At 36.7% G+C, this 27,290-nt stretch overlaps 1 protein-coding gene and 2 long non-coding RNA genes across 4 annotated transcripts in view; 2 read left to right on the plus strand and 1 right to left on the minus strand.

Annotated features, from left to right (window-relative positions):
• The window catches only part of LOC145523619 (uncharacterized), a 219,204-nt gene that overhangs the window by 159,693 nt on the left and 32,221 nt on the right, over positions 1-27,290 (minus strand). The window lies entirely within an intron of this gene.
• The window catches only part of TBX20 (T-box transcription factor 20), a 46,163-nt gene that overhangs the window by 5,207 nt on the left and 13,666 nt on the right, over positions 1-27,290 (plus strand). For both annotated transcript variants that reach the window (XM_081534259.1, XM_081534258.1), the window contains 4 exons: positions 124-288; positions 4,203-4,311; positions 7,571-7,729; positions 17,135-17,211. In XM_081534259.1, coding sequence (XP_081390385.1) covers positions 124-288; positions 4,203-4,311; positions 7,571-7,729; positions 17,135-17,211 — 510 coding nt within the window. The remainder of the gene's footprint in view (positions 1-123; positions 289-4,202; positions 4,312-7,570; positions 7,730-17,134; positions 17,212-27,290) is intronic.
• LOC145523622 (uncharacterized) lies at positions 5,124-6,624 on the plus strand. Its single transcript, XR_014066786.1, has 2 exons — positions 5,124-6,402; positions 6,558-6,624. It is a non-coding gene; the product is annotated as an uncharacterized LOC145523622 (long non-coding RNA).

Below are 27,290 nucleotides of genomic sequence, written 5' to 3' on the forward strand. Positions count from 1 at the left end.
TCATTCTCTGTATTCACATCTCTGTGGCTTTACAGGAAACAAAGAGTTTGGGGGCTGGGTAGAGAGGGAAGGGACCTCTCTTCCTCTCTAATTCTGGCGATTCTCTTTGTCTCACTGTGTCAGGAGGATGTTTCCTACCATCCGTGTGTCCTTTTCCGGTGTGGATTCTGAGGCCAAGTACATAGTCCTGATGGACATCGTCCCTGTGGACAACAAGAGGTACCGCTATGCCTACCACCGGTCTTCCTGGCTGGTGGCTGGCAAAGCGGACCCTCCACTGCCAGCCAGGTTTGTGTCTCCAGATTTTCAGCCAAGCAAAATGTCTCCTGCATGGCTGTTTGAATTTTCAACAGGTCTGTTTTTAAAGCTGTGAGTTCTGGTAAGAAAGCGTTCCAAGCCCAGGCACTTCAGGATTAACTATACAAAATATGGATTAGTCTCTGAGAAAAGCAGAGTTTGTACTCAGAACACTGCCTTTAATTTTATCTTTCTTCATAATTCATTTCAAGGTTTTTCTTAAATTTCAATTGGAATATTTGTTAGAAATCTGGACCCATTTCATATGACAAGCCTCACTTCTATTTAGCTAACACCCTACAGAATAAACCTACTGATGAAGTGACTGCCCTAAAATTCTTTTTAAAAGTGTGCATTTTAGTATATTTGTAGCTTTTAGTAGATATTTGTTATAGTGTGGTTATAACTTCACATAGTAAACATCATTTTGGTAAACGTGGGTTTTTTTTTTTTTTTTGACTAGTAAAAGGCTCAGAGATTTTTAAGTATGAAAAACAAACTCTTTTTTCTCCCTCTCCATAATTAGTGGATAAATGTAATTCAACATCAGGTTAATATTCTTTTACTGAAAAATTATTCAATTAATATGTCAGGTAATGACCCAAACAAAACATGTCCATTTTTGTGTTAGTCATTGGTAATGTTTTTCCAGGATAACCCTGTTTAACAAATCACATGGAAACCTTTATTGCTGCTGCTTTGCCCAAATGAGCATTCTGGAGGCAAGAAAATGGCATTTTTACTTTATGTGACTATGACTAGTTGAAGAACAGAAATCTAACAGGCACTCTTTAATACAAACAATGAATCTTTACATTTTACACTTTACATTTACATAGCTGATTATACATTTAGGTCTCTAAAACCAAAACTTAAAGCTTTAAAGTTGTTTTATGACTATGTAATTTTTATAATTGATAGGCAGTTCATATCAAGGCTAAGAATTTATTTAAATGTATGGGTCTAGGAACTTTGATGTTATGGTTCAAAGTATGGTTCTTTGTAAGTGTATAGTTTGGAGTCTTAAGTCAAGGCACAGAATCAACACAGATAATTTACATGTACAGTTCAAATGGAATATTAAGCTTACTTAGTAGTCGATCACATTATTAAGCTTTAAAGTGTTAAATACACTAGAGATGAGACTAACAGGAGCCTCTCTGAGTTTTCCATTCCCACAAGAGACTAGGAAGGACCCCAGCCTTTCCAAATCGATACATTAAATAACAAACAGGACTAAAAAAAACTTAATGACACTCGTTTTGAGCAACTGTAAATAACAAATTTACAATAGATATTTAAATAAATATAATTAGTGTTCTCTACTGTTTACTATTAACTAGCCAGTTCACATTAACCTAGAGCTTCTTTCCAATATTTACAATTTTTTTTAAAGGGGAAAGAGAGGAAAAAAGGAGAGAGCGGAGTATTTTAGCAGATTCCTAACCAGTTTTACAAGCAGCCTCCCCCACCCCTTTTCTTCTTTTTTTTTTTCTCTAAGTCTTTCCTGTAAGAAGTTAATCACTCTTATTTAGCATACATTTTCCTCCTATCTAAAGGTATGGGGAACTGGTTCAGGCCAGTTGGAAATATGACATGCCTTGTTTATGTTACTAATCTGTTCTGGCTGGAAAAAGAAAGCATGTACCAATACACTATCTTAACTGAAGCATGTTTAAGCTATTGCTGGAATTTTAAGTCCCACGAGACTTGAGAGAAGCGGGGCTTCCTGTATGCTTGTTCATTCATCCTAGTTCAGCTTATTTATATTGATATTAGATTAAAATGTTTGTGCCTTATAGGATAGAAATATTCTAGATTATACAAGCAACTATTTTTTATTGCTATTAAAAGACACTGCTATAATTTCTAGCTACATATGGAAAAGGTAAAGAATTTGGGGGGTGATCATTTTGTACTTATGGTAGAAATTCCTTGCAATTCTAGCTCTTTGAAAGACTTTATTTTAGACTAAAATTCATCAGTCAGTTGTTCCTAATCAGAAGAAATGATGCTTGATAGTATCATTTGATCATAGTAATGGGCAAGACATTATACATAACCTAAATAATGTTTTATTTTCATATAGGACATTTCCTTTTTTTAAAAAAGTTGGTATTTAAATACATTAATATTTATTAATCTTATTATATGTGGTAAATTGATACATAAAGAGGGACCATCTCACCAACTTTTAGGACTAAAAATTTTTAGTCCTTTTTGGAGGAGTGGGTAGGATCTGGTTGTTGTTGCTCAGGCCCTCAGTCCTGTCTGGCTCTTTGTGACCCCATGGATTGCAGCACGCCAGGCTTCCCTGTCCTTCATCATCTTCCAGAGCTTGCTCAAACTCATGTCCATTGAGTCGGTGATGCTATCCAACCATCTCGTCTTCTGTTGTCTCCTTCTCCTGCCTTCAATTTTTCCCAGCATCAGGGTCTTTTCTAATCAGGATGTGGTACTTATTAGTAAAACAACTGTGTCTATAGAGTAATAGCCTTGGAAGGGTGATACTTGAAAAGCTATTTACTATTATGGTTATGTCACTGAAGAATACTTCAATTGAAAGGCAATTCTGAGCACTCCTTTAAAAAATTATTCAGGCAGACAAATACCTAAAACCTTTAAAGTTCTTATATGGGTCTGGTAAGAATCTTTAGTACTGTTAGCCTGTTTTTTGCTTAGATTCTGGTGGGCTTGGTGAGTTGCAGCCTGTGATTCCAATTCTTCTATTGTTTGTCTTCTGTGTGACAAACCATGGCATAGACTTTTTATTATTTACATGAATATTGTTAGGAAAGGTTTTTTTTTTAAACTTTTTTCCTTTCCTTTGTTCCTTCCATAATATGTATGTTTAATGGTAGTTGCAAAGATTCTACACAAAATATAAATAACCTGTGGCGTGGATAAAGGAATTTATCCCATTAAATCAAGGACATTTCCTTCCCCTGTTATTAGTTCTATAATCTCCCATGACTTCAGAAAAGCTTATGTTGAGGGGATATTAGGATTGTGATTTACAAAGAGTTGTATTTAGTTTAAAGCTTTGCAGCTAAAGCAAATGACTTGCATTTAACTGTCAGTAGGTAAAAGATAGCCAAAAACATAGCAGCTGATCAATAAATGACAAATAACTGATAAGTACATTTTTTCCCCCATCAAAGCTTTTTTTGGGGGGGGTTCTTAGGCTATTTACAAATAAATACACTAAATAATTTGAAGCTTACCCAGCTTGTTTTCACTCTCATTAGTGAGCACTTAACTAGGTAATGATGAAAGAAATAATATTAAGGTACCAAGAGAAGCAAATAGACTATATGATCCATTAAAAGTTCCCTGGGTCACTGTATTAAAATTACTCTGTCATGCTTATAAAGAAAACAAACTTTAAACTGAGACACCTTCAAGTTTAAATGAATAGATCCTCTAGAACTGTTTCCTCTTTTAAATTATTTGTCTTCACTGCTTTTTAGCAATGTTTATACTAGGAGCTCATTATGGAATTAGTATAACCTAGACTTTCTTTTGAAAATATCTACAATTGAACTTTATATTTGACAGAAGCAGACCAATAGTTAATTAATTAGATGGAAAAAAAAAACCACCTTTAAAAAAACAATTTGCTCAGCAAATAATAGAAAATGTATTAAGTATTATCCCTTGAAAATCAATAATAGAAAATGTATTACGTATTACCCCTTTAAAATCATTGGTACACAAAGAAACACATTTGGATGTTTTAGCATTATTTTGGTATAGCTGTATTATTAAATTTGAGATTAAATGAAGCAAATAAAAATTCACCATTTATATGAGATTTTTGTGTTCCTTTAGAATCAGGATATTTTAAAACCCACAGAGAGATTTTCAAAAAATGTCTCAATAAAATTCTGTCCTAATTTTCTTAGGCTGTATGTACATCCAGACTCTCCTTTTACTGGTGAGCAGCTACTCAAACAGATGGTGTCTTTTGAAAAGGTGAAACTCACGAACAATGAACTGGATCAACATGGCCATGTAAGTACAGTGTGCTTGGACTACGCGGATCCCCTGGGGTAGAATGGAGAAGCCACGTGAAACTTTCTCTCTTGAAGTCTCTTCCTTTTCTCCCTTTTCCCTCCAACCTTCCAGCTCTGAGTCGTTCTGTGAGAACATTCTTGTGTTCTTTGGGGAACCCTGATACATAACAGAGATGCTGTATGCCATTTCTATGTAAGAGGGTCAGGGACCTTTGGCACCATGGAATCCCACTTCTACAAATGCTTTACCACCTGTGCCAACTACACAAAGGGAATGTGCATTTTGGAGGTTACTAGCCCATTCTTGGATTAAACATTTAATTTCTATCAGTGATAGATAACACAGCACAAAGGGAATGGGGCTGAGACCTCCTATGGAGGTTTCCCAAAGTGTGTTCTGCAGAATACATTCTTGTGAGATACAGTGGGACCAAAGGGTTTTATGTACAAATAAATTTGGAAAAGTGCTATTCGCTTATTACATATCTCCTCTGTAGTGAATCTTATGAATATTAGAACACAGAGAAGTCTTGAAGTTAAAAACAAAACGATTTGATTTTATATATCAATAAGGAATTCATCAAAATGTGGAGAAAAGAGAAACTGGAATTCTGAGCTCCTATCAACATTTAATTAAACAGCCATTGACACAGGCTTTTACACAATTGCTAAGACTGCTTTTTAAGTAACTATCTGTGATGTTATTTCATGTTCTTAAGTAAAGATGTACATTTTAAAAAGTGTTTTAGATTTTATGCTAAGGAAACTTCAGACAGACATGCTTGCTTCTTTTTGATGATGAGAATACTGTTTCTTTTTTTTTCTTTGCCCTGTTTGCCAGAAAGCAAGTTGATATTTTCATAATTTATCTCCTTGGCTTAGATGTTCTGATATAATTATTGTCTCTCTTATCCCTTTTATTAAGGCTCTTGTTACTTAGGTTTCAATTTTTATTGGATCTATGCAATTTAGAAGAAGAGTTTCAAAACTTGTTTAAAAAAATGGTTACATGTACATAGATAATAAATTAGAGAGCTCTAGACATGGTTTCAAAAATTGGATTGAACCTAAAACCAAGTAAATCACTTCAGGTACTGCCACCATCCATAAGCCCACAGGAGACCTTGTTTATCCTAACCAAGTCAGAATAACTAGGTTAACCTACAGCTCAGTTGTGCAGAATTGGTGTGCTTTCCTTTTAGTATCAGTTTCATGACGAGGAATAGCACTAAGCCATACTTCAGGAGCTCTGGGTTCTAGTCTGATTAGGCCAAGATCAGATCATGCCAAATTGTTTGCCTAAATCTTGGATGATTGCTAATATCCATTGTGGCTTTAAAATTTTATTATTTTATATAACTCTTTTTCCCCAGAAACAGTATGTTCTGAAAACTACAAGGAAATTTTTTAGATCTTGTGTTGTTTAGCCAAGTTCTCTGAATCAGCCCTGAAGAAGCCTCCCTTTACAGATACATTTTTGGTTTTATAATTGGGAAATTTCTTATTTCCAGGAATTTATTTCTCCAATGAAATAAAGTCTACATTTCTGTCAGTGTTTCTTAGATCCATGAAAGCCTGAGCAGAGGTTCAAGAAGCCCTGGGGTCTGAGACTCAGTCTGGGGTCTGAGTCTGTCCAATACCCTTTCCTAAAGGAAATTAACCTGGGGCTGGTATAAATAAGGAAGAGGGGACCTTATTTAAAGCTTAGGGCTTTTTCCAGTGTGTATGTATGTGTGTGTGTATGTGATTTGAAAACTCTTTAGAACATAGAGTGAATGCTCAGGTTTTTCTTATACCAGTTTCAGGAGGCAAATGTTTGGCTTTGTCACTTCAAGTTTATTCCAGTTTTAGGACTGAGCACAGATATCTTGAATTCCTTGGAATAAATGCATTATACAAAGAGATAACTTTTAAGTTTATTTTGATTCATTTGAAGCTCTCATTTGCTTCAGTAATTCCCATTCAGATTTGGGATCATGAAAAGATGGCATGTTCAAAATTCAATGCAAGTTAATGCCCTGCAACTTTGTTGGTTTGTATCTCAGTACAGAAACAGATTGATTCTATATCAGTTATCTCACAGTGACTAGTATTTAACTCCCCTAAAGTCAACCAACATTAACATTCACCCACACACCCAAGTTAGCCAGGGAAACAAGAGAGCGACAATACTTCATGCTGTTGACCCTGGTCCTGCCACAGCATGTATCAAACACCTCCTCTGAGAGCCATGTTCTCTGCTAGGCTCCTGGGGTGAAGGGCATACAATGTGAGCCCTGTTATCCCAAGAAAAACACTCAATTTTGTATACTTAGGTAGCTGTCTGGGTGTGGTGTTGGGGGAGATATAGAAAATCTTTAATATCTGAAAGTAAATTTTGTTGCTCAAATTTCATAATGACAATTGCATTTTATTTAAATGATACATGAAAAATAGTGCCTTTGTTAACAAGGGGTATGTTTCTGATTTCTAAGTATTGGGCAACTTTTATTAGCTATCGAACGGAAGACAGCTGTCATTATCATTCCTATTTAGTTTGTAACTGGAAGTTGGAATCAATGAAGCTATCAGACATGATGATGATGATAGTAATAATACAGTTATGTTTACTGAGTACTTCCTATTTGCTATGTGATTTACAAGAGTTACATCATCTGATTCTCACCACAACTCCTATGATTTTAAAACTTAAATGTTTTTACATTTAAGAAAATGGAGTGAGAAAGGTAAGATCACTTGGCCCCAGATTAAAAGAGCTAGAAAGTAGCAGATTTAGTATTCCAACCACAGTCTATCTCACACCTCACTGCCTTTTATTTCCCTACCACCCACCACCCACCCCAACCCCAAACCCCCACTGTCCCAAGTAACAATCTGGCTTCCTCGAATATGTAATTTCTTACTTTAGAAAATTTAGAAACATACTGCCTTTGGTCTAACCAGACTGAAAAACAAAAGCTATTTTTTTCAAAATAAACTTATCCTGCAGATGACTTTTTCCTCTATAATTTTAGAAAGGACACTTGAAACAACCTATGTTATTTGCAGTTGTTTTGGTAAAATGTGATTCACAATGATGACTCTGCAGTATTATGTACAAATTAGTTGCCTGAAGAATGGAAAGGGTAGATTTTAATCTTAAAACTGCGTTTGAAACTGTAGATTTTATGATTCTTTCTTTGCCTCATTGTAATTGGGCATGTTTAGCGACATAAAAACCTAAAATTCAGTACTGTACTTTCCACTCTTTGTTGTAGATAATTTTGAACTCAATGCATAAGTACCAGCCACGGGTGCACATCATTAAGAAGAAAGACCACACAGCCTCATTACTCAATCTGAAGTCTGAAGAATTCAGAACATTCATCTTTCCAGAAACAGTTTTTACAGCGGTCACTGCCTACCAGAATCAACTGGTAAGTGTACCCTTCACATTTTTTTTGTCTCAAAAGATGAGGTTTTAGGAGATGCTTTTATTTTCCTGGAGAGAAGGGCTATCCCAGTACTCAAAATAGAAGTTTACTTTGAAGAAAGCTATGGAGAATCAGCCCGGGGACCTCCAACTATGTTGAGTGACGGAAGCTCAGTGTTATAAAGGTCTATGTCTCCTAGAACCTTTACTTTCCCAGTCAAGCTGTTCACTGCCCATTCTCCTGCCAAAACCTATCCCAAACTGACTTCTTACCAGCTTCCTTTACCTCCTCTTGGTAGGGCCTCATGATGTACATAACGATATACTCACTACTTCATAAAATTTTAAAGTTCAAGTTAAAGTTTTAATTTTAAGTTTTAATTTTCTGCTAAATTAGCACACACAGTCTAGCCAACTACCCAAACTATTGATTTGTTAGATATTTTGTGAGACTTATTCAGCTGAAATTCAGGCTAAGATAATTATAGTAGAATGATTTTAAATACCTCTTTAAATAATAAACTGTATTATGTAAACATCAAGATATCTAATTTACAATATTGAGTTTTGTATTTTCTACTCTGTTGTAAATCATATTTAAAATTTATGCATTTCTAAGGCTTAGACTAAGTCAGTAAATAATTATCAAAGTGTTGCTAAGGACTGGGTGCTATTAAGGTTCTTCCCCATTTATTCTTCTTTCATGGTCAGCATAAATTTGAAGGCTGGGGGTAACAATAATGTTCTTTAGTGAGGAAGCTGAAGCTAAGAAAGGATAACTAACTTTTGGTCGGAAATAGACCAAAGTAGAATTCCTTTTGATATGCTGAACTTCAGTAAAAGGAACTCACATTGTCAGTTTACTCTGAGTTTTGTGTCTTGCTTTTATTTGTTTGGTTGTAAGTAGCCAGGACTGTTGCCCTACTCGTGTCTTGATGTTATATTTTGGGTTCTGAGTGAGTAACTGTTAGGTGCTGCCTGATAGATGGCTCAGAGTTCAGAGTGGGATGGTCAACCAAGGAGATACGGTGTTGAGTCTCTCAGGCAAAGCAAGAAGATGATGCTGAAAGCCCAGGGAGCCCTACATGAATGAGGAAATGGGAGGCCAGGGAAGGGATGTGGAAAAATGGCCAGAGTGGGTATGTGTATGTAAGATGTAAGTACCTTACATACACATAATTTCTATATGACTTTGAGTAGACTTCAGTTCATCACTGTGGCTGCCATTTTCTTTGCCTGTAAACTGGGACTAAGAACTGGACCATCTTAGGGAATTCCTGTACAGCTCAAATAAGACGCTCTGCATAAACATGCCTTTGGAAACTCTAAGGCACTCTATCAAAAAGGCATGTTGTGACTATTAAGACTGTCTCTGGAATGTCCAAAGAGGATTTGTCACCATATGGATTTTTAAAAGCTCAGTTCAGTTCAGTCACTCAGTCGTGTCCGACTCTTTGCGACCCCATGAATTGCAGCACGCCAGGCCTCCCTGTCCATCACCAACTCCCAGAGTCCACACAAACTCATGACCATTGAGTCGGTGATCCCATCCAACCATCTCATCCTCTGTCGTCCCCTTCTCCTCCTGCCCTCAATCCTTCCCAGCATTAGGGCCTTTTCCAATGAGTCAACCCTTCGCATGAGGTGGCCAAAGTATTGGAGTTTCAGCTTCAACATCAGTCCTTCCAATGAACAACCAGGACTGATCTCCTTTTTAAAAGTTAGTGTCATTTTAAAAAATTAAATAAATCAATGTACAAATGTTATCATACTATTTATCTTTAAGTGAAAGCAAAGGACTATAACTTTTTTATTATCCCTAAAATAACACAAGAGTGGCAACTTTCAGAGAATGCCCAAGCTAAAAATTTGGGTATAGACTGAAGCCCACAGAGGCCTAAAACACTAATGCTACTTTTCTTAGAATCTAGAACACTGACATCAACAATCCATTTTCAATTTATTTGAGGACACATGTAATATAGATATCACAAGTTCAGAAAAGATTCCTGAAACATTCATTCAACTTACACTAACTGAATTAGTAGCTTTTATACTATAAACATTGAAAAAAGAAAGTATTAGTCACTCAGTTGTGTCCAACTCTTTGCGACCCCATGGACTGCAACCCGCCAGGCTCTTCTGTCCATAGGATTTTCAGGCAAGGATACTGGAGTGGTTTGCCATTTCCTTCTCCAGGGGATCTTCCCAACCCAAGGATCGAACCCACATCTCCTGCACTGCAGGCACATTCTTTACCTACTGAGCTACCAGGGAAAGACTCATATAACATTGTGTGTGTGTGTGTGTGTGTGTGTGTGTGTTTCAGTTGCTCAGTTGTGTCCAACTCTTTGCAACTGCATGGACTGTAGCCCGCCAGACTCCTCTGTCCATGGAATTCTCCAGGCAAGAATACTGGAGTGGGTTGCCATTTCCTTCTCCAAGGGATATTTCCAACCCAAGGATCGAACCCAGGATTCTTGCATTGCAGGTGGATGTTTACCATCTGAGCTATTAGGGAAATACAAGAGACCCTGTTGATGTTTGAGAATGAAACAAAAATTTGTCATGTGAAAACTTCACTGCTTTTACGAAAATTATCTGTGAAAATTATGGACAGAACAAAATTAAGGGAATTTTAAGTATAGCATCTGAGATTTGGTTTAATTGGCAAAAGCGCAATCCTGAATAAATATTGGCAAGACCTCTCATATCACAGAAAATGGAACAGGAGGCTATGATCTACACGATTATAATAATAGCTAATATTTGGGTACTTACCATGTGCAAAGCACCATTTAAAGTACATTGTCTTATTTAATCCTCACAATAATATTTTGAGATAGGAACAACAGTATTTTTATGTTGCATTTCATAGCCAAAAGAATTGAGGCATGGAGTTAAATAACTTATCCAATGAGACCTTGCTGCTTCCATCATAGATTTAAATCCAGGTGGTTAGGTGTTAAATGTCAGTGTTCTTAACCTCTAAGCTTTAGGTATTTGGCGTCCCCAAGAAAGCAGAACCTCACCTCCTCTCAGCTTGTGACCCTGATGGATTCAAGACATCCTTTTTAAAGGGTTTTAGTTCTTTATGTTAATTTCTTTTCTTTTCAGCATGTGCTCTCTGCTTACCTGCTATATGCAGGGAGCTCCTCATACTGACAGCAGTCAGTGTAACAAGATGGTAATCATTCTAAATTTACAGAATATCCACTGGCATTAGCTGTTTCTAATAGGAGCTGTATGCTTTAGTGACATTATCTCACTGAATTCTTTTGTTCCTACTCAACATTTATTTAGAAGATTTTCAAAATTCAAAAGTTAAACAAATAGTAAAATGAAGCACATGTACTCTCTGCCGAGATTCAACAATTAACATTTTTCCAGTTTGCTTTACCTTCTCTGCTCCATTTCTCAACCTCTGTTTAAGTATATACTTTCCCCCTTCTCTCAAGCATTTGAAACTAAGCTGTATGCATCATGATACTTTACTTATAAGTACTTCTACAAGCCCAGACTGACAATAAGATTATTTTGTAACCACAATATCTTTAACACATTTAAAACTGAATTTGTATTAAAAATTTCAGGATGGACCAACAAATGTCTTTATAACCCTTACCCCCTTCCCCTAAACTAGTATCCACCAAAGGTTCATGGTTTGGATGTTACTTTTAACTTAGAAAAAAAACCTCTCTATATTTTTGTCAATATCTCACTTAATTCTGATACTAATCCCCTGAATAAGGCCCTATGAGCTCCATTTTGTGGATGAAGAAACTGAGGTTCAGGATGGTTAATACACTAGCCCAAGGTCACAAATCTGGTAAGTGGGATAATTCCTTTTGGGTGTTAATTCCTCCTTTTTGATAGCATCATGCTAGATTGCAGGATTAAGAAAGTGACCACTGACAGTATAAAGGCTGGGAAACTGAATTTGAAAATACTGCTTAGTTAAAATTGGTTAAGATTCTAATAACCACATATCCCAATATAGCTACTCCTCTTGAGACATGTTCATTTCTAGTTAAGATTATAAGTGGGCTCAAAAATCTACCTATCAGTGCCTATCAAGCTTTCGCTGCATCATTAAGTGTAGTGATTGATATGATTAGTATATCATTTCATTGCTAAATAATCCACAATAAAAATGACTAAATTCAGAACTGATTTTCTCAATAGATCCTGCCAGGTCTGAATTTATTTCATGCTTCTACCTTTAAAGCCATAATCCCTAGCACAATGCCGCACGCATGTGCACATGTGTATATGTGTGTGTGTATGGGTGTACGTATGTGTACATCCCGCTCCCTCCCGACACACGGCATTGTGCTAGGGGTTATGGCTTTAAAGGTAGAAGCATAGAAATAAACACTGCTATATCATGCTTGTCTACTGATTTACCTATAATAAACATAAAATAAATATATAGGAATTAAATTAAATATGTACTAAGTACAATATAAAATAATTTTTTCATGGCTAAATAACAGAAAATAAAGAAAAGATTTAAAATTTCAAACTTAAGATCATATTTATATCTCTTAAACTTTGGATAGACATTACTTTCATATATATTAAAAGCCATCTCAAAGTTTCCAATAGAATTTGTGAAAAAGCTTCTCATTTATTGTGTCTGGTAGTTTTATTTGTAAGAAATGAAAAAGGCACTTTTTTCCCCTATTTTTTGCTATTTTTTTCCTCTGGTTTTTGTGAGGAAATGATTGCATTTCTTTACATTATTAGTTTAAAGCTAAATACATTACACTCTCAACCAACTCTTTTATAATTTAAGATTTAAAGGTCATACATTGTTTTTGAGCAGGCAAGCCATTGCTGTAGAGTTGAAGTGTAGGTCAGGTTTCATTTTTAAATGCCTTTGGACAGATCTTTTCCTGATAATTGGAGAAATGGTCTCTGAGGGCCCATTTCACTTGTGGTTGGGAACCCCAGCTCTACTCAGAGTCCAGTGATATCACATGGAATAATAACTATTGGAAAAAGTCCCTTTCTCTTTGGTGCAGCTGGCAGTGTAAAAATCTGCCTTCTATTTATGCATACATTTATCTATAGTTAAAGGAGATGTTGAAAAAGTGAATTTTGTGGTTAGGAAATGCATTATGATCCATATTTTCAAGATAATACATGAAAAAAAAAAGGTATATTTTTGCTGGAATGGGCTTCCCTGGTGGCTCAAATGGTAAAGTATATGCCTGCAATGCAGGAGGCCCAGGTTCGATCCCTGGGTCAGGAAGATCCCCTGGAGAAGGGAATGGCAACCCACTCCAGTATTCTTTTTTTGTTTGTTTGTTTTACACTCCAGTATTCTTGTCTGGAGAACTCTATGGACGGAGGAGCCTGGCGGGTTACAGTCCATGGGGTCACAAAGAGTCAGATACACTGAGTGACTGACACTTTCACTTTTCACTTTCAGTCAGTGATTTGCATGTATGTAGATACACTTGAAACTGCAGGATTTCTTAAGCACGTACTACTGTCCTTACTTGCTAATTGTTTTTCCCCACAAAATGAAAAACACTGCGTTTTTAAAATTTGTTGTTGAATCATAAAGACATTTTGGTAGTTTCACATGGGTTCTATACATATTATGTTCAGTAACTGACTATTTTGGGATCCTTCTTTTAGTTTTACCTTTGACATGGGTGATATTGTTCAAAGGCGTTACAAGCTGCAGGCATTTTATATTAGGAAAATGATGTCCAACTGAAATCACTGTATATAACTCAGATCCTTTCTTTCGTCAGTTCTCAAATGTATAACTTTTTCAGTTCTCCCAAATTTCAAAAATGGATGTAAAACTATTTAAATATCTATGGGATAAAATCTGTGCCTAAACTTTAAAAAATGTATGATTAACTAGAATGTTAAAACTTTGCTATTTAAAATTTTTTTTTTTCTGAAAATAGAAAACAAAATGAAATGCTTTTTATATAAACTGAAGAAGAATTTCACTTAGTCTATAACTGGTAAACATGAAATCATATTTCTGACTGCTTGTTTTTGAAGCAAAGTTCAACAAACATTTCTGGGGAACTTATTGTTGGCACTGTGATAGATTGAGTCTAGTGATTCCACAGTGAGCTCATTAAGAAGTTTAACCCACAGTTCCTGTGTTGCTAATCAGTACTTCATAAAGCCTGTTCAAGACTGTAGTGGTTAGGTCAGGGCCCCCAAACAATTGTAGTAAGAGATCTATTCAGCTTTTATCCTCTAACTTTCAAAAGTAATTATTAGATGACAGGAATTAGGTAACATGGCCCATAGTGAAAAGTAAATACTGGGTTAATGTCCTGAGCTCCTTTTCTAACTAGCACACTAAAGTTAAATCACTGCTGAACCAATTGGTAAATCTAGCTGTATATACTATTCTTGAAGCTACAGTTTGAAATTATATCAAAATATAAAGTAGAAAAGTTACCATTGATACTCTTTGGGATGATGAATATACTAGAAAGAGAAAAATTCTAATAAATGAAAGAAAATTTCAAATAAATCTGAAGACTTGTGTTCAATTTGATTTACTTCCTCATTCAAAGTTATCGTGGTAATACTAGATATGGTGACACATAGCTGACAACACACACTGAAAGTATTTACTCTCTACAGTTACTCCACAATCATCACATTCTAAGCTAATAGTCTTTACCTTTTGGAAATACAATTGACAACAAATATAATTCTCAAAATCCTTTTCAGGACAAAGTGGATAGAAGGTCTTTAGTTATTATATGGATAATATTTTATATTCTTTTAGTTCATGAAGACTCAAAGAAAGCTTGATCTGGTTCACATTTTTTAAAATTGTATTTCATTTATTTATTGCTGCACTGCACGGCTTGCAGGATCTTAGTTCCCTAACCACGGATTGAACCCAGGACCTGGCAGTGAAAGCACTGAATCCTACCCACTGGACTGCCAGGGAATTCCTGAGATGGTTCACAGTTTAGAGGGATGGTTGCAAAAGGACTTTGTTCAAAATTGTTTCTCCATCAGATATTATTTGCTTCTGTCTTCAGAAAATTTTATCCACTGGCAAATCCATTCACTTTTTAATCTGATAAATGAGCTTGTAGGAACTAAACTTGAAAGGAGCCTTAACTTTATTCCTCTACCTCACAGTTTCAGTTTGAAACTTTCTGGGTTTGGTTCACCCCTGACGTCACTAACACTGCAGTGGATGTGGTGCCACCCTCTTTAGTAACACTTAAATGACTTCCAGTTCTGGTCAGCTGTGTATCTCTCTGCCTGCTCCGTGAAATTTTAGGGACGGCATGTTCTCAGTTTTGTTGATGAATTATTGTGAAAGTGTTTTTGTGAACTATAAAGCAATTTAGAAATCTGAAATATTTTGATTTATAATTATTCAGTAGAAAGAGACGAAAAAAATCCTGTCTTTGAGGATTCAAAAATCTTGTTGATAATTTATAATCCTAGAATATATTGATTGCTTGGGCTTTATAAGATGTTTATAATTTATTTCGAACAAAATTTTTTGCCTTTGCCCTGAAAATTGACCTTCAGTACTAAATCCCAGTCTGAAAAGAAGGGTTAAAATAGACTTCACCCTTTAGAAATCCATGCCCTTAATTAAAGAGGTGGCTGAATGTGAGAGAAGGTTCTCTACAAACTACTGATGGCCATACATTAGGGACAACCTCAGCAGTTCTGTATATTTCTTTCTATGCATACTTAAAGTCCTGTTGCTGTCCATTAAGAACAGGTTTCTTACTTATCTAGGTTATTTTCTTCACTGTTTACCATTTTCCATTAACTAAGCTAAAAAGGAAATTAGCAATTTTATTTTTGGCTGCTCTAGAGTAAATGTCATAGGCTAAAAATAAGAATTTCTGAGGTACTGCCAAGTGTCCTTAAAAACAAATTTAAATAAATAAGTAAATAAAATATGCCAGAAAATCAAAATAAATAAATCACTTGTGTAAGAAAAAAAAAACTAATACCAAAGAATCAATCTTACAACTTGCCAATATTAATGATAGAGAAGTAGCATCTCTCTGGCCAGGACAGTGTGGGAGTTCTATTCTGAGTGAGGTATGTAGCTTTTTGTAGTTTGCACACTGGTTAGCACACGCTGAGAAAACTTGAGAAAGAAAAACAATGATTTTCTTTTGTAAGGAATAAAGCAATTCTTTAGGTGTTAATGGTTTAAAGTGAACAGTAGATACATTCTGATTAAAGGGAAAGTATTGGGAAAACAATATTTCAAACTGTTGTTGATTGTTGTTCTGTTTTTAATTGTGTTTACTATTTACTTTGAAAGAGGAAGGCATGCCTCCCTCAACCTCTAACTTTTTTTCAGGTTAGGACTGTTGTGTGTGTGTTTCTCTCGCTCTCCCAAGATGAACGCGGGCTCTCATTTGGACACAAATGAGCTATGACTCTCTTTAAAGGTGTCTGTGGTTCTAACTCAGATACTAACTAGTGTCCTACATTCTCCTCCAGGCCTTTTAGCTCTAATATTCTGGAATTTTGCAAGTCAAGTATCTTTTAATTAGTGTTTCCTTTATTTACTTATTTGCTTATTTTCTTTGTACCTAATATATTTTTCCTGAAACATGAAGTGCATATGTTTTAATGAATCTTTCTACATTAATATTGTGTACTGTGGGAATTATGACTAGCACAGCATAGACACTTAATATTTCAGACTATGATTCTTATTAGGAAATAAGACTATTTTTTGAAATACTTTTTTCCATATAAGCGTAGAGTCTGTAAGTAACATTCTATGGGAGCGTAACAGGAGACCCATTAATTTGATTCTAATTTAGTCAGATGGAAAGGGAATGGGGTAAATTTATATGCTGAAAACTTTATATCATGTATTTATATCATGTTTTTCAGTACAGTATTGAACATGAAGCTATTATTGGGGTATCTATTATGGTATATATAGGTGCCCATGGTATTAACAAATGAGGCTGTCAAGTTGGCATGAGGAAACATTCTTGTTTTTATTCCCCATTACCCACCAATGCTGGCAGGTATTGTCCAATTCTGGACAGTTTCCTCATTCCCTAGTCCAGCTCTAGCCTTTCACTACTCTTAAATACTTCTCACATCAGGCACACTGTTCATAAAAGGCCCCCATTTCTAACTGTCTCTATTTATTGACTTCCAGCCTGTTTCAGGAACAGATACTCTGTCCTCAAATACTTCCTTTCCCTTGATGCCTTCTCTGACCAATTCACCCAAATTTGTGAATTTCTTTAGCAATTTCAACCTTTATCAAAATACTGAGCGACATTTAGATATTCTTAGACATTCTTGGGGTGCTATGATGGAAAATGAACAAACTTTTTATTTCTGATTTTGTTTCCTTGACCACAGACATGACACTGTTTTGTTATTCATCTTCCCTTTCCAGATAACCAAGCTGAAAATAGATAGTAACCCTTTTGCCAAAGGATTCCGGGACTCCTCCAGGCTCACGGACATTGAGAGGTAATGAGAATTTTCTGTTTACTTTTTTGCCCAGATAAGATAAAGAAAAGCACTATTTGTAAGAGCACACTCCTTGCAACACCAAAGAGACATAACTTTACTGTATATAGCCTCCAATACTCTGTATAGTCTCCTGTTCTCTGCCCCACCTTCACTTCCAGTTATAAACCCTACATATACGCAACTGCTGAAGTTCTGACAGCTGCTGCAGCTGGATCTATTCTATGCTCCATTTCTGAGTGAAGTGGTTTCTTTGAACAGGACATTAATTCAACTGCAAAATATAGGGCTTGTTTGTTATCAAAGACTCAGTCCTCTTGATGATATTAAGCTTCATGTCTTAAGTGGCAATCCACAGAGAAAATAGAATCTTAATAGCCTTTGCCTTCTGAAGTGGATATATTTGCTAACATAAAGACTATAAAGGTAGCTTGGAATTTTGAAGCAAAAAGAGGCAGTTTAAATCAAGGTGCACATTTTATCTACAGTGTAGAATGCTTGTATTTAATAGGAAAGCTATTGGATATCAGGACCTTTAAGGCAAGTGACAATCATGTGCATGTAATTTACCCTAATTTTTAATTAAAATGGTTCACACAGTGTGAGACACTTTATGTGATGAGTAATGACTATATTGAGATGCATAGTTGCCCAATATGAAGGTCAAAAAATGTTTTTTTCAAAGAAAAGATTTTTTTCAACCTAACTGATTATTTGTACCCCTAAGCGTACTATGTAACTTTCTGTACTTACTCTGTTTTGTTTTGTTTTTGGTGAACACATTTAAATTCTACTGTCTTTGCAAATTTAAATTATAAAAGTCACCATTTCATACATTAAATCATCAGATTTTATTCATCCTCTGTATTTAATCTCTTATATGTCCTGGAATCTTTACGGACAGGTGGAGTACCCTAACTACCAGCCCTCTGGTTTATTTTATCTCCAGATCTTTATGTGATTTCCCCACCAACTGCTACATGGTTCTATCACACTCTTTGTTACCTACCACATGATCATATGTCCTGACCTCAGCACTTCTCTTTCCTGTCCTGGCAACTCAAATTAAAGGATTATTATAAATTTTAGCAACATCTGTCTGATCCTTCCATCATCCGTCCCAATGCCAGAGCCTAAGGGTGTGGTTTTGATTTTGGGGGGAAAGATATAGAAGCTCAGTGGGGAGGCAAAGAATCCAGCAGGAGAGACTGAAAGTTGGGCAGGCATTTGAGTAGAAAAGATTAATTAGTTGACAAGCCTGACAAGTGATTGGGGGTACTGAGATCAGGGAAAGGAACTTGAGCCTGTGGTTGAAAATCCATTGCAAAATGGATGGCAAGGAGGTCACTCTTCGATTAGGTAGAACATAGGCATGCAAATAGGCCATAAGATCCAAATCAGTGAGAAAGTGGTATCAGCAGCGTGGGTGACAAAGGAGTCCACATTTACAAAGACTTTTTGTGACCCCCATGGATTGTAGCCTACCACGCTCCTCCGTCCATGGGATTTTCCAGACAAGAGTACTAGAGTGGGTTGCCATTTCCTTCTCCAGGGGAATCTTCCCAATTCAGGGATCAAACCTGGGCCTCCCACATTGTAGCCAGATACTTTACCATCTGAGCCACCAGGAAGTGTTTTAAAAAGGCTACTTCCATTTAGGGGTGTTCTTTCTCATCTCCTGTTTCTAGAGTGCCAAAGGCACTGATTCACACTGGATTTATGCAAGTGGGATTATAATAAGTGAATTTTTTCTCCTTTCTAATCAGGTATCAGGCAAAAATAAAGACAGTGGTTCAGTGGGGCAGTAATATGTTTTTGTAGTGTGCCTCATATCTTCTGTTTTAGGTCAGGGGTTGAGCATGGTATATGAAGACAAAGCCATGGGTTAGAGTCCCTGCTCTGCCTTTTCCTGGCTGAGTGATCCTAGAGAAGTTACCTAAGTTAAGTGGATCACTTAAGTAAGATCTTAAGTAAGTAAGTTAAATAAGATCACTTCTAAGTGATCCTCAGAAGTCACCCCGAGTCTGTTTCCTCATGTAGAAAATGGAGAACATAACGCTGCTCACTTTATTATGGGGACCATGTAAGATGACATTTATGAAAGCACTTTCAAAATCTGAAAATGGAAAATAATTATATTTTACTAGATGAGCATCTGGCAGAGGTGTGGGTTGGCAGTGGCCTGCTATAGGGTTGGGGACACTGCCTATAGCAGTGCCTGCATGGGAACTTTTGAAGGAGATCACCATTATCTTCATTACCTCCACCATAGTTTGGCCTCAGGTCAAATAACAGGGAGGGAACACAGCCCCGCCCATCAACAGAAAATTGGATTAAAGGTTTACTGAGCATGGCCCCACCCATCAGAACAAGACCCAGTTTCCCCCTCAGGCAGTCTCTCCCATCAGGAAGCTTCCATAAGCCTCTTATCCTTCTCCATCAGAGGGCAGATGGACTGAAAACTACAATCACAGAAAACTAGCCAATCTGATCACATGGCCCACAGCCTTGTCTAACTCAATGAAACTATGAGCCATGCCATGTAGGGTCACCCAAGATGGACCAGTCTTGGTGGAGAGTTCTGACAAAACGTGGTCCACTGGAGAAGGGAATGGCAAACCACTTCAGTATTCTTGCCTTGACAACCCCATGAACAGTATGAAAAGGCAAAAAGATAGAACACTGAAAGATGAACTCCCCAGGTCAGTAGGTGCCCAATACGCTACTGGAGATCAGTGGAGAAATAACTCCAGAAAGAATGAGGAGATGGAGCCAAAGCAAAAACAATACCCAGTTGTGGATGTGACTAGTGATGGAGGTAAAGTCCAATGTTGTAAAGAGCAATATTGCATAGCAACCTATAACGTTAGGTCCATGAATCAAGGCAAATTGGAAGTGGTCAAACAGGAGATGGCAAGAGTGAACATAGACATTTTAGGAATCAGTAAACTAAAATGGACTGGAATGGGTGAATTTAACTCAGATGACCATTATATCTACTACTGTGGGCAAGAATCCCTTAGAAGAAATGGAGTAGCCATCATAGTCAACAAGAGAGTCCAAAATGCAGTACTTGGATGCAATCTCAAAAACAACAGGATGATCTCTGTTCATTTCCAAGACAAATCATCCAATATCACAGGAATCCAAGTCTATACCCCGACTAGTAATGCTGAAGAAGTTGAATGGTTCCATGAAGACCTACAAGACCTTCGAGAACTAACACGCCAAAAAAGGTGCCCTTTTCACTATAGGGGACTGGAATTCAAAAGTAGGGAGTCAAGAAGTACCAGGAATAACAGGCAAATTTGGCCTTGAAGTACAGAATGAAGCAGGGCAAAGGCTAATAGAGTTTTGCCAAGAGAACCCACTGGTCATAGCAAAACCCTCTCCAACAACACAAGAGAAGACTCTACACATGGAAATGACCAGATGGTCAATAGCAAAATCAGACTGATTATTCTTTGCAGGCAAAGATGGAGACGCTCTATACAGTCAGCAAAAACAATACTGGGAGCTGACTTTGACTCAGATCATGAACACCTTACTGCCAAATTCAGACTTAAGTTGAAGAAAGTAGGGAAAACCACTAGACCATTCAGGTATGAACTAAATCAAATCCCTTATGATTATACAGTGGACGTGACAAATAGATTCAAGGGATTGGCTCCGATAGAGTGCCTGAAGAATTATGGACAGAGGTTTGTGACACTGTACAGGAGGCAGTGTTCAAGACCATCCCCAAGAAAAAGAAATGCAAAAAGACAAAATGGTTGTCTGAGGAGGCCTTACAAATAGCTGTGAAAAGAAGAGAAGCAAAAGGCAAAGAAGAAAAGGAAAGATATATCCATTTGAATGCAGAGTTCCAAAGAATAGCAAGAAAAGATAAGAAAGCCTTCCTCAGTGATCAATGCAAAGAAATAGAGGAAAATAATAGAATGGGAAAGACTAGAGCTCTCTTCCAGAAAATTAGAGACACCAATGGAATATTTCATGCAAAGATAGGCTTGATAAAGGACAGAAATGGTATGGACCTAAAAGAAGCAGAAGATATTAAGAAGAGGTGGCAAGAATACACAGAAGAATTGTGCAAAAAAGATCTTCACGACCCAGATAATCACGATGGTGTGATCACTCACCTAGAGCCAAACATCCTGGAATGTGAAGTCAAGTGGGCCTTAGAAAGCATCACTACGAACAAAGCTAGTGGAGGTGATGGAATTCCAGTTGAGCTATTTCAAATCCTCAAAGGTGATGCTGTGAAAGTGCTGCACTCAATATGCCAGCAATTTGAAAAATTCAGCAGTGGCCACAGGACTGGAAAAGGTCAGTGTTCATTCCAATCCCAAAGAAAAGCAATGCCAAACAATGCCTGAACTGCTGCACAATTGCACTCATCTCACACGCTAGTAAAGTAATGCTTAAAATTCTCCAAGCCAGGCTTCAACAGTACATGAACCATGAACTTCCAGATGTTCAAGCTGGATTTAGAAAAGGCAGAAGAACCAGAGATAAAATGGCCAACCTCCGTTGGATCATCGAAAAAGCAAGAGAGTTCCAGAAAAAACATCTACTTCTGCTTTATTGACTTTGCCAAAGCCTTTGACTGTGTGGATCACAACAAACTCTGGAAAATTCTTCAAGAGATGGGAATACCAGACCACCTGACCTGCCTCCTGAGAAATCTATATGCAGGTCAAGAAGCAACAGTTAAAACTGGACATGGAACAACAGACTGGTTCCAAATTGGGAAAGAAGTACGTCAAGGCTGTATATTGTCACCCTGCTTATTTAACTTATATGCAGAGTACATAATGATAAATGCTGGACTGGATGAAGCACAAGCTGGAATCAAGATTGCTGGGAGAAATAGCAATAACCTCAGATGCGTAGATGACACTACCCTTATGGCAGAAAGCAAAGAACTAAAGAGCCTCTTAATGAAAGTGCAAGAGGAGAATGAAAAAGCTGGCTTAAAACTCAACATTCAGAAAACAAAGATCATGGCATCTGGTCCCATCACTTCATGGCAAATAGATGGGGAAAGAATGGAAACAGTGACAAGACTTTATATTTTGGGGGGCTCCAAAATCACTGCAGATGTGACTGCAGCCATGAAATTAAAATATGCTTACTCCTTGAAAGAAAAGTTATAACCAACCTAGACAGCATATTAAAAAGCAGAGACATTACTTTGCCAACAAAGGTCTATCTAGTCAAGGCTATGGTTTTTCCAGTAGTCATGTACGGATGTGAGTTGGACTATAAAGAAAGCTGAGCCCTGAAAAATTGATGTTTTGAACTGTGGTGTTGGAGAAGACTCTTGAGAGTCCCTTGGACTGAAAGAAGATCCAACCAGTCCATCCTAAAGGAAATCAGTCCTGAATATTCATTGGAAGGACTGATGCTGAAGCTGAAACTCCAAACTTTGGCCACCTGATGTGAAGAACTGACTCATTTGAAAAGACCCTGATGCCTGGAATGATGCATGCGGGAGGAGAAGGGGATGACAGAGGATGAGATGGTTGCATGGCATCACCAACTCAATGGACATGAGTTTGAGTAAATTCTGGGAGTTGGTAATGAACAGGTAATCCTGGCACACTGCAGTCCATGGTGTTCCAAAGAGTCAGACACGACTGAGCAACTGAACTGAACTGACATGAGCATAGTTTTACCCCATCCAAGTTACTTTTAATAATCTTAATAAAATACTTCTAGAATAAAAATAGCCCCTTTAGTTGTACTTATGTTTATAAGAGACAAGTACCCAGACTGACTACCATTTAGAGTGACGGACTTGATAATGCATGTAGCCACATTTTCCACTTAACTGAGTAAACATCCTGATGTCGGGAACACTCACATGTACTTGAAACTTAGAAGCTTTCAGTGGTCTGAGGGCTAAAAGAGCATCTTAGAGACTAGCTGCAAGTTTGCAAGATGACCTAAGCAGTGTGAAATTGGCCAAGGTTTTGGATTTCATTTCCAGGTATTTAAGTCTGAATTTTTCCTAAACAGCCTTTGGGGATGGAACAAATCAGATCAATTGATCTTTGGAGACCTAAAGAAATTAAATTAGTCTGGAGTCAGTTACTGCACTAAACCATCTAGTAATTGAATTGCCTCTTGTAACTGATTGAAAACAGCCCTATTTGTAACAATATAGAGAGCTTTTGTAAAATAAGAGATCTGAGAGAAAAACACATCTTTTTATGACATGATGACAGAAATTGCACTTTTCTAACCTAATTGAATATGGTGTTATAAATATGTGACCTTAATGATTTCAAGTTTCCTGTCCCAGATTTACAGCTACTGTATGGGATACCCAAACAAAAATGCCTTTAGGGCTGGATCTGTATGTCTTATACCTCTAAACTCATAGTATTATTCCTTCTACATCTGCACAAGCTTTGTAGATACTCTAAAAGCCATTCTGGTTTTCTCACTCTCATTTTATGAGGTTCTATTCAGATACCTGAATGTCTCACATTCTTCACGTGTAGCCTTACACCCTGGGACAATGTCACCCTCATTTGTAAAAGAAAACTAGTGTCATCAACAAAAGTAGAAGGTATTTTCATTAGATGTTTTGTACATATACCTACAATGGACAGCTAAGAAGCAAATGAAAAGTCCAAAAGGGTTTCTCAGTATAATCTGATTTACAGCTATTTAGTTCAGGGAGAGAATTATCTGCTAGTGCCATGTAGTAAATATAACTTACAGATAGTCTGTCAGTTGGTGTTTTCTTTTTCTTTTTGGGGGAGTGAAGGGACACTTTCTAAGTGAAAGAAAGAAAGTAGGTGAAAGCATGGTATTACTTCTGAGAAAGAAGAAATGACTACGAAGATATTTAAATGTTCAAAATTAAGTTTCTTCTGTTAGCTTTTTTGTTTTTGTTTTGTACAAATAGAGTACGTGGGAAAGGAATATGTTAGAAAATATATATTACTGAATACTGACAGAGAAAGTAGAATAGACATTACCAGGCAACAGGAAAAAAGAGGAGTCAGGTATCTGATAGGACAAAATCCAGATCTTTTTACTTGTCATTTTCAAATTTTCTTGATACTGTTTGACATTTAAACTTCCAGTGTTTGGAATCATTTTGTCCAGTCTTCTAAAAAAAAAAGCCATTGGAAGTTTGATTGGGCTTGTGTTGAACTTGTATAATAATTTGGGGGAGAAAAATGATGTCTTTACAGTACTGAGACTTCTAGGAATACATCATATGTTTGTCTTTTTACTGAAACTTCTTATGTTCTTTAGAAGTTAGGGTATTTGCAAGTCTGTAAGTCCTACACATTTTTTTCAGGCACATAGCTAGGTTTATTAGAATTACATTGTCCAGTTAAATAGACAATGGCCACAGATGGTTAGTGAAGAAATGTGGCTAGTCCATATTGAGAAGTACTGTAAGTACCAAAAGAACAAAAACAAAAAACAGACACTGATTTTCAGGATTTAGTGTGAAAAAAGACTGAAAATATCTCAACAATAGTTTTAGGATATTGATAACATGCTGAAATAATATTTTGCAGATATACTGGGTTAAATAAATTACTAAAATTAATCTCATCTGCTTTTTAAAACTTTGACAGCTAAACTATTTAAAATTACATATATGGCTCATGATAGCTTTCTTTTGTCTTGCATGTACTAGAAGGTTATTTCAGGGGTGGCTTACTTTTGAAAATAGAATTTATAATTAGAAATCTGTCTAGTCTATAAAAAGTTATTGATTCCTATATGTCATTGGCTTCCTGCCATTTTACTGAACTTAAAAAACATTAGTTTTAATAATTTTTCTTTTTAGTCTCTTGAGTTTTCCACTTAGATCTCCATATCAACTGCAAAAATGACAATTTTATCTTTTTCTTTCTAATATTCATGCTTTTTACAATGTCTTTTTCTTGTTATATTACATTGACTAAAATTTCCAGAACACTATTAAAATGTAATTGTGATAGCATTTTTCTCTTGTTCTTGACTTATTTAGTAATGCCTCTAGTGTTTTATCATTATATATGGTTTTCACTGGCTTTTGGTTTTGGATTGATATTCTTTATCATAGTGAGGTAATACCTTTCCATGCCTAAATTAAGAACTTTTTGCTATTCTGAATGTTACTGAATTTAAATGCTCTTTTAACATGCATGGACACAATTTTAATTATTTTTCTACTTGTAAATAACAATAGGATTAATTCTAGTCATATTGTCTATGGTGAGCCATCCTTCCATCCTTGTATTTCCGGAATACATCCTATCTGGATTCTGTTTTTCTTGTAATACATTGCTGAATTTAATTTACCCATATTTTATTAACACTTAAGACTTTTGTATCAGTCTTCATAATAGAGATACATTTTGTTTCTTCTTTCCTTCTTTGTCAGTTTTTAGTATCAGGTTTCTGCTAGCCTGAATGAACTGAAATATCTTCCTGCTTTTTATTGCTTGATCAGTTTAAATCCAAAGAAGTGATCTTTTACAATCTTGTGCATAAATTCATCTGGGGAATTCTTTGGGTGAATATCTTTAACTACTTTTTTGGTTTGTTCCATAGTTTATCAGTCAGATGTGCGTTTACTTTTATCCCATTTAATGCCTGTCTTGAGTTCTGCTTTGTCTAACCTTATATTGCTATACCTTAACATTTGTTGGTTTTATTTTCCTTTTAATTTTAAAAATCTTTGTTCTAATAGCAAGAGATCCCTCTTCTCTTGCATCATTAAACAAATATCTTGACATTTCTTTCGTCAAGTAAAAAACAGCCTCTTCTTGATGCCATGTGTCTCTTGAGTTACCGATTCTCCCAGTTTTCTAATCCTTCTTATAGTGAAGCTCCTTAAAAAGAGTTCTGTACGTTCTCTTCTCAGTTCTTCTCTTCCCTTTGTCTCTTCTACCCTGTCTTTTAGAGTTTCATCTACTACTCCACCAGTCCACCCATGTCCAGGTCACCAGTAAACTCCCCACTGCTGAGCTCAATGGTCACTTCTCAGTCCTGTCTTATTTCACCTATTACCGAGGTTTGACATTGTCATTTATTTGCTCCCTTTTTCCTCTTTGCTTCCAAGACCTCTCACAATCTCTGGTTTTTATTCTACTCCACTGGCCATTCTTTCTCTATCCACTTCTTGGTTCTTCCCTTTGTCCTCTATCTGTAAAACAGTAATATGGTCCAAGCCTTAGTCCTTGGACTTCTTCTCTTCTCAGTCCACATCCCCTTCCTGAGTGATATGAGCAGTTAGTTTCATGCCTTTAAATGCCATTATATGCTGACTTCTATCACATTGACATCTCTGGTTCTGGCTCCTCTAGAGTCAAAGCTCTGGCTGTCTGTTTTCTTTTTCCCTCTCCCTTAAGGATACCTTAAGTTTCACACATCTATCACAGGATGCCCAATCACACTCTTCTACATCTGTGCTTCTCTCACAGTTCCCTTCTCAGCTGCATCCTTCCCATTGCTCAGCCAAAAGACTGGGAGTCACCCTTCCTGGCTTGTCTTTATCTCTCACTTTCCCTTGTGGCTCAGCCGGTAAAGAATCTGCCTGCAATGTGGGAGACCTGGGTTTGATCCCTGGGTTGGGAAGATCCCCTGGAGAAGGGAAAGGTTGCCCACTCCAGTATTCTGGTCTGGAGAACTCCATGGACTGTATAATCCATGGGGTTGCAAAGAGTCAGACACGACTGAGCGACGTTCACTTCTACATACAGTCGACTAATTTTTCAAACTATATCCAGAGAAGTCCAACTACTTCTTACCGTTCCTGCTGCTACCACTCTTATCTAGGACACTATCATCTGTTTCCTAGGTTGTTAATTTTCTGTTGATTTTTCTCTGTCCGTTCTTACTGCTCTTAAGTCAGCTTTCAGTTCACCAATCAGAATGATCTTTTAAGAATAAAAGTCAGTCAGATCACATCAGTCTTGCTCAGAACTCTCCAGTGACTCATCTTCCCGTTCACTGTAAAACCCAAAGTCCAGACAAGGCCTGGAAGGTTCCATAGAGTCTGATCCCAACCCTCCCAGTTATCTTTCTGAACTCATCTACCTTTGTCTTGCTTGTTTTTT

This window comes from Giraffa tippelskirchi, chromosome 10 (assembly GCF_054371585.1).
Source record: "Giraffa tippelskirchi isolate mGirTip1 chromosome 10, T2T-mGirTip1v1.2.pri, whole genome shotgun sequence".
Classification (NCBI taxonomy): domain Eukaryota; kingdom Metazoa; phylum Chordata; class Mammalia; order Artiodactyla; family Giraffidae; genus Giraffa; species Giraffa tippelskirchi.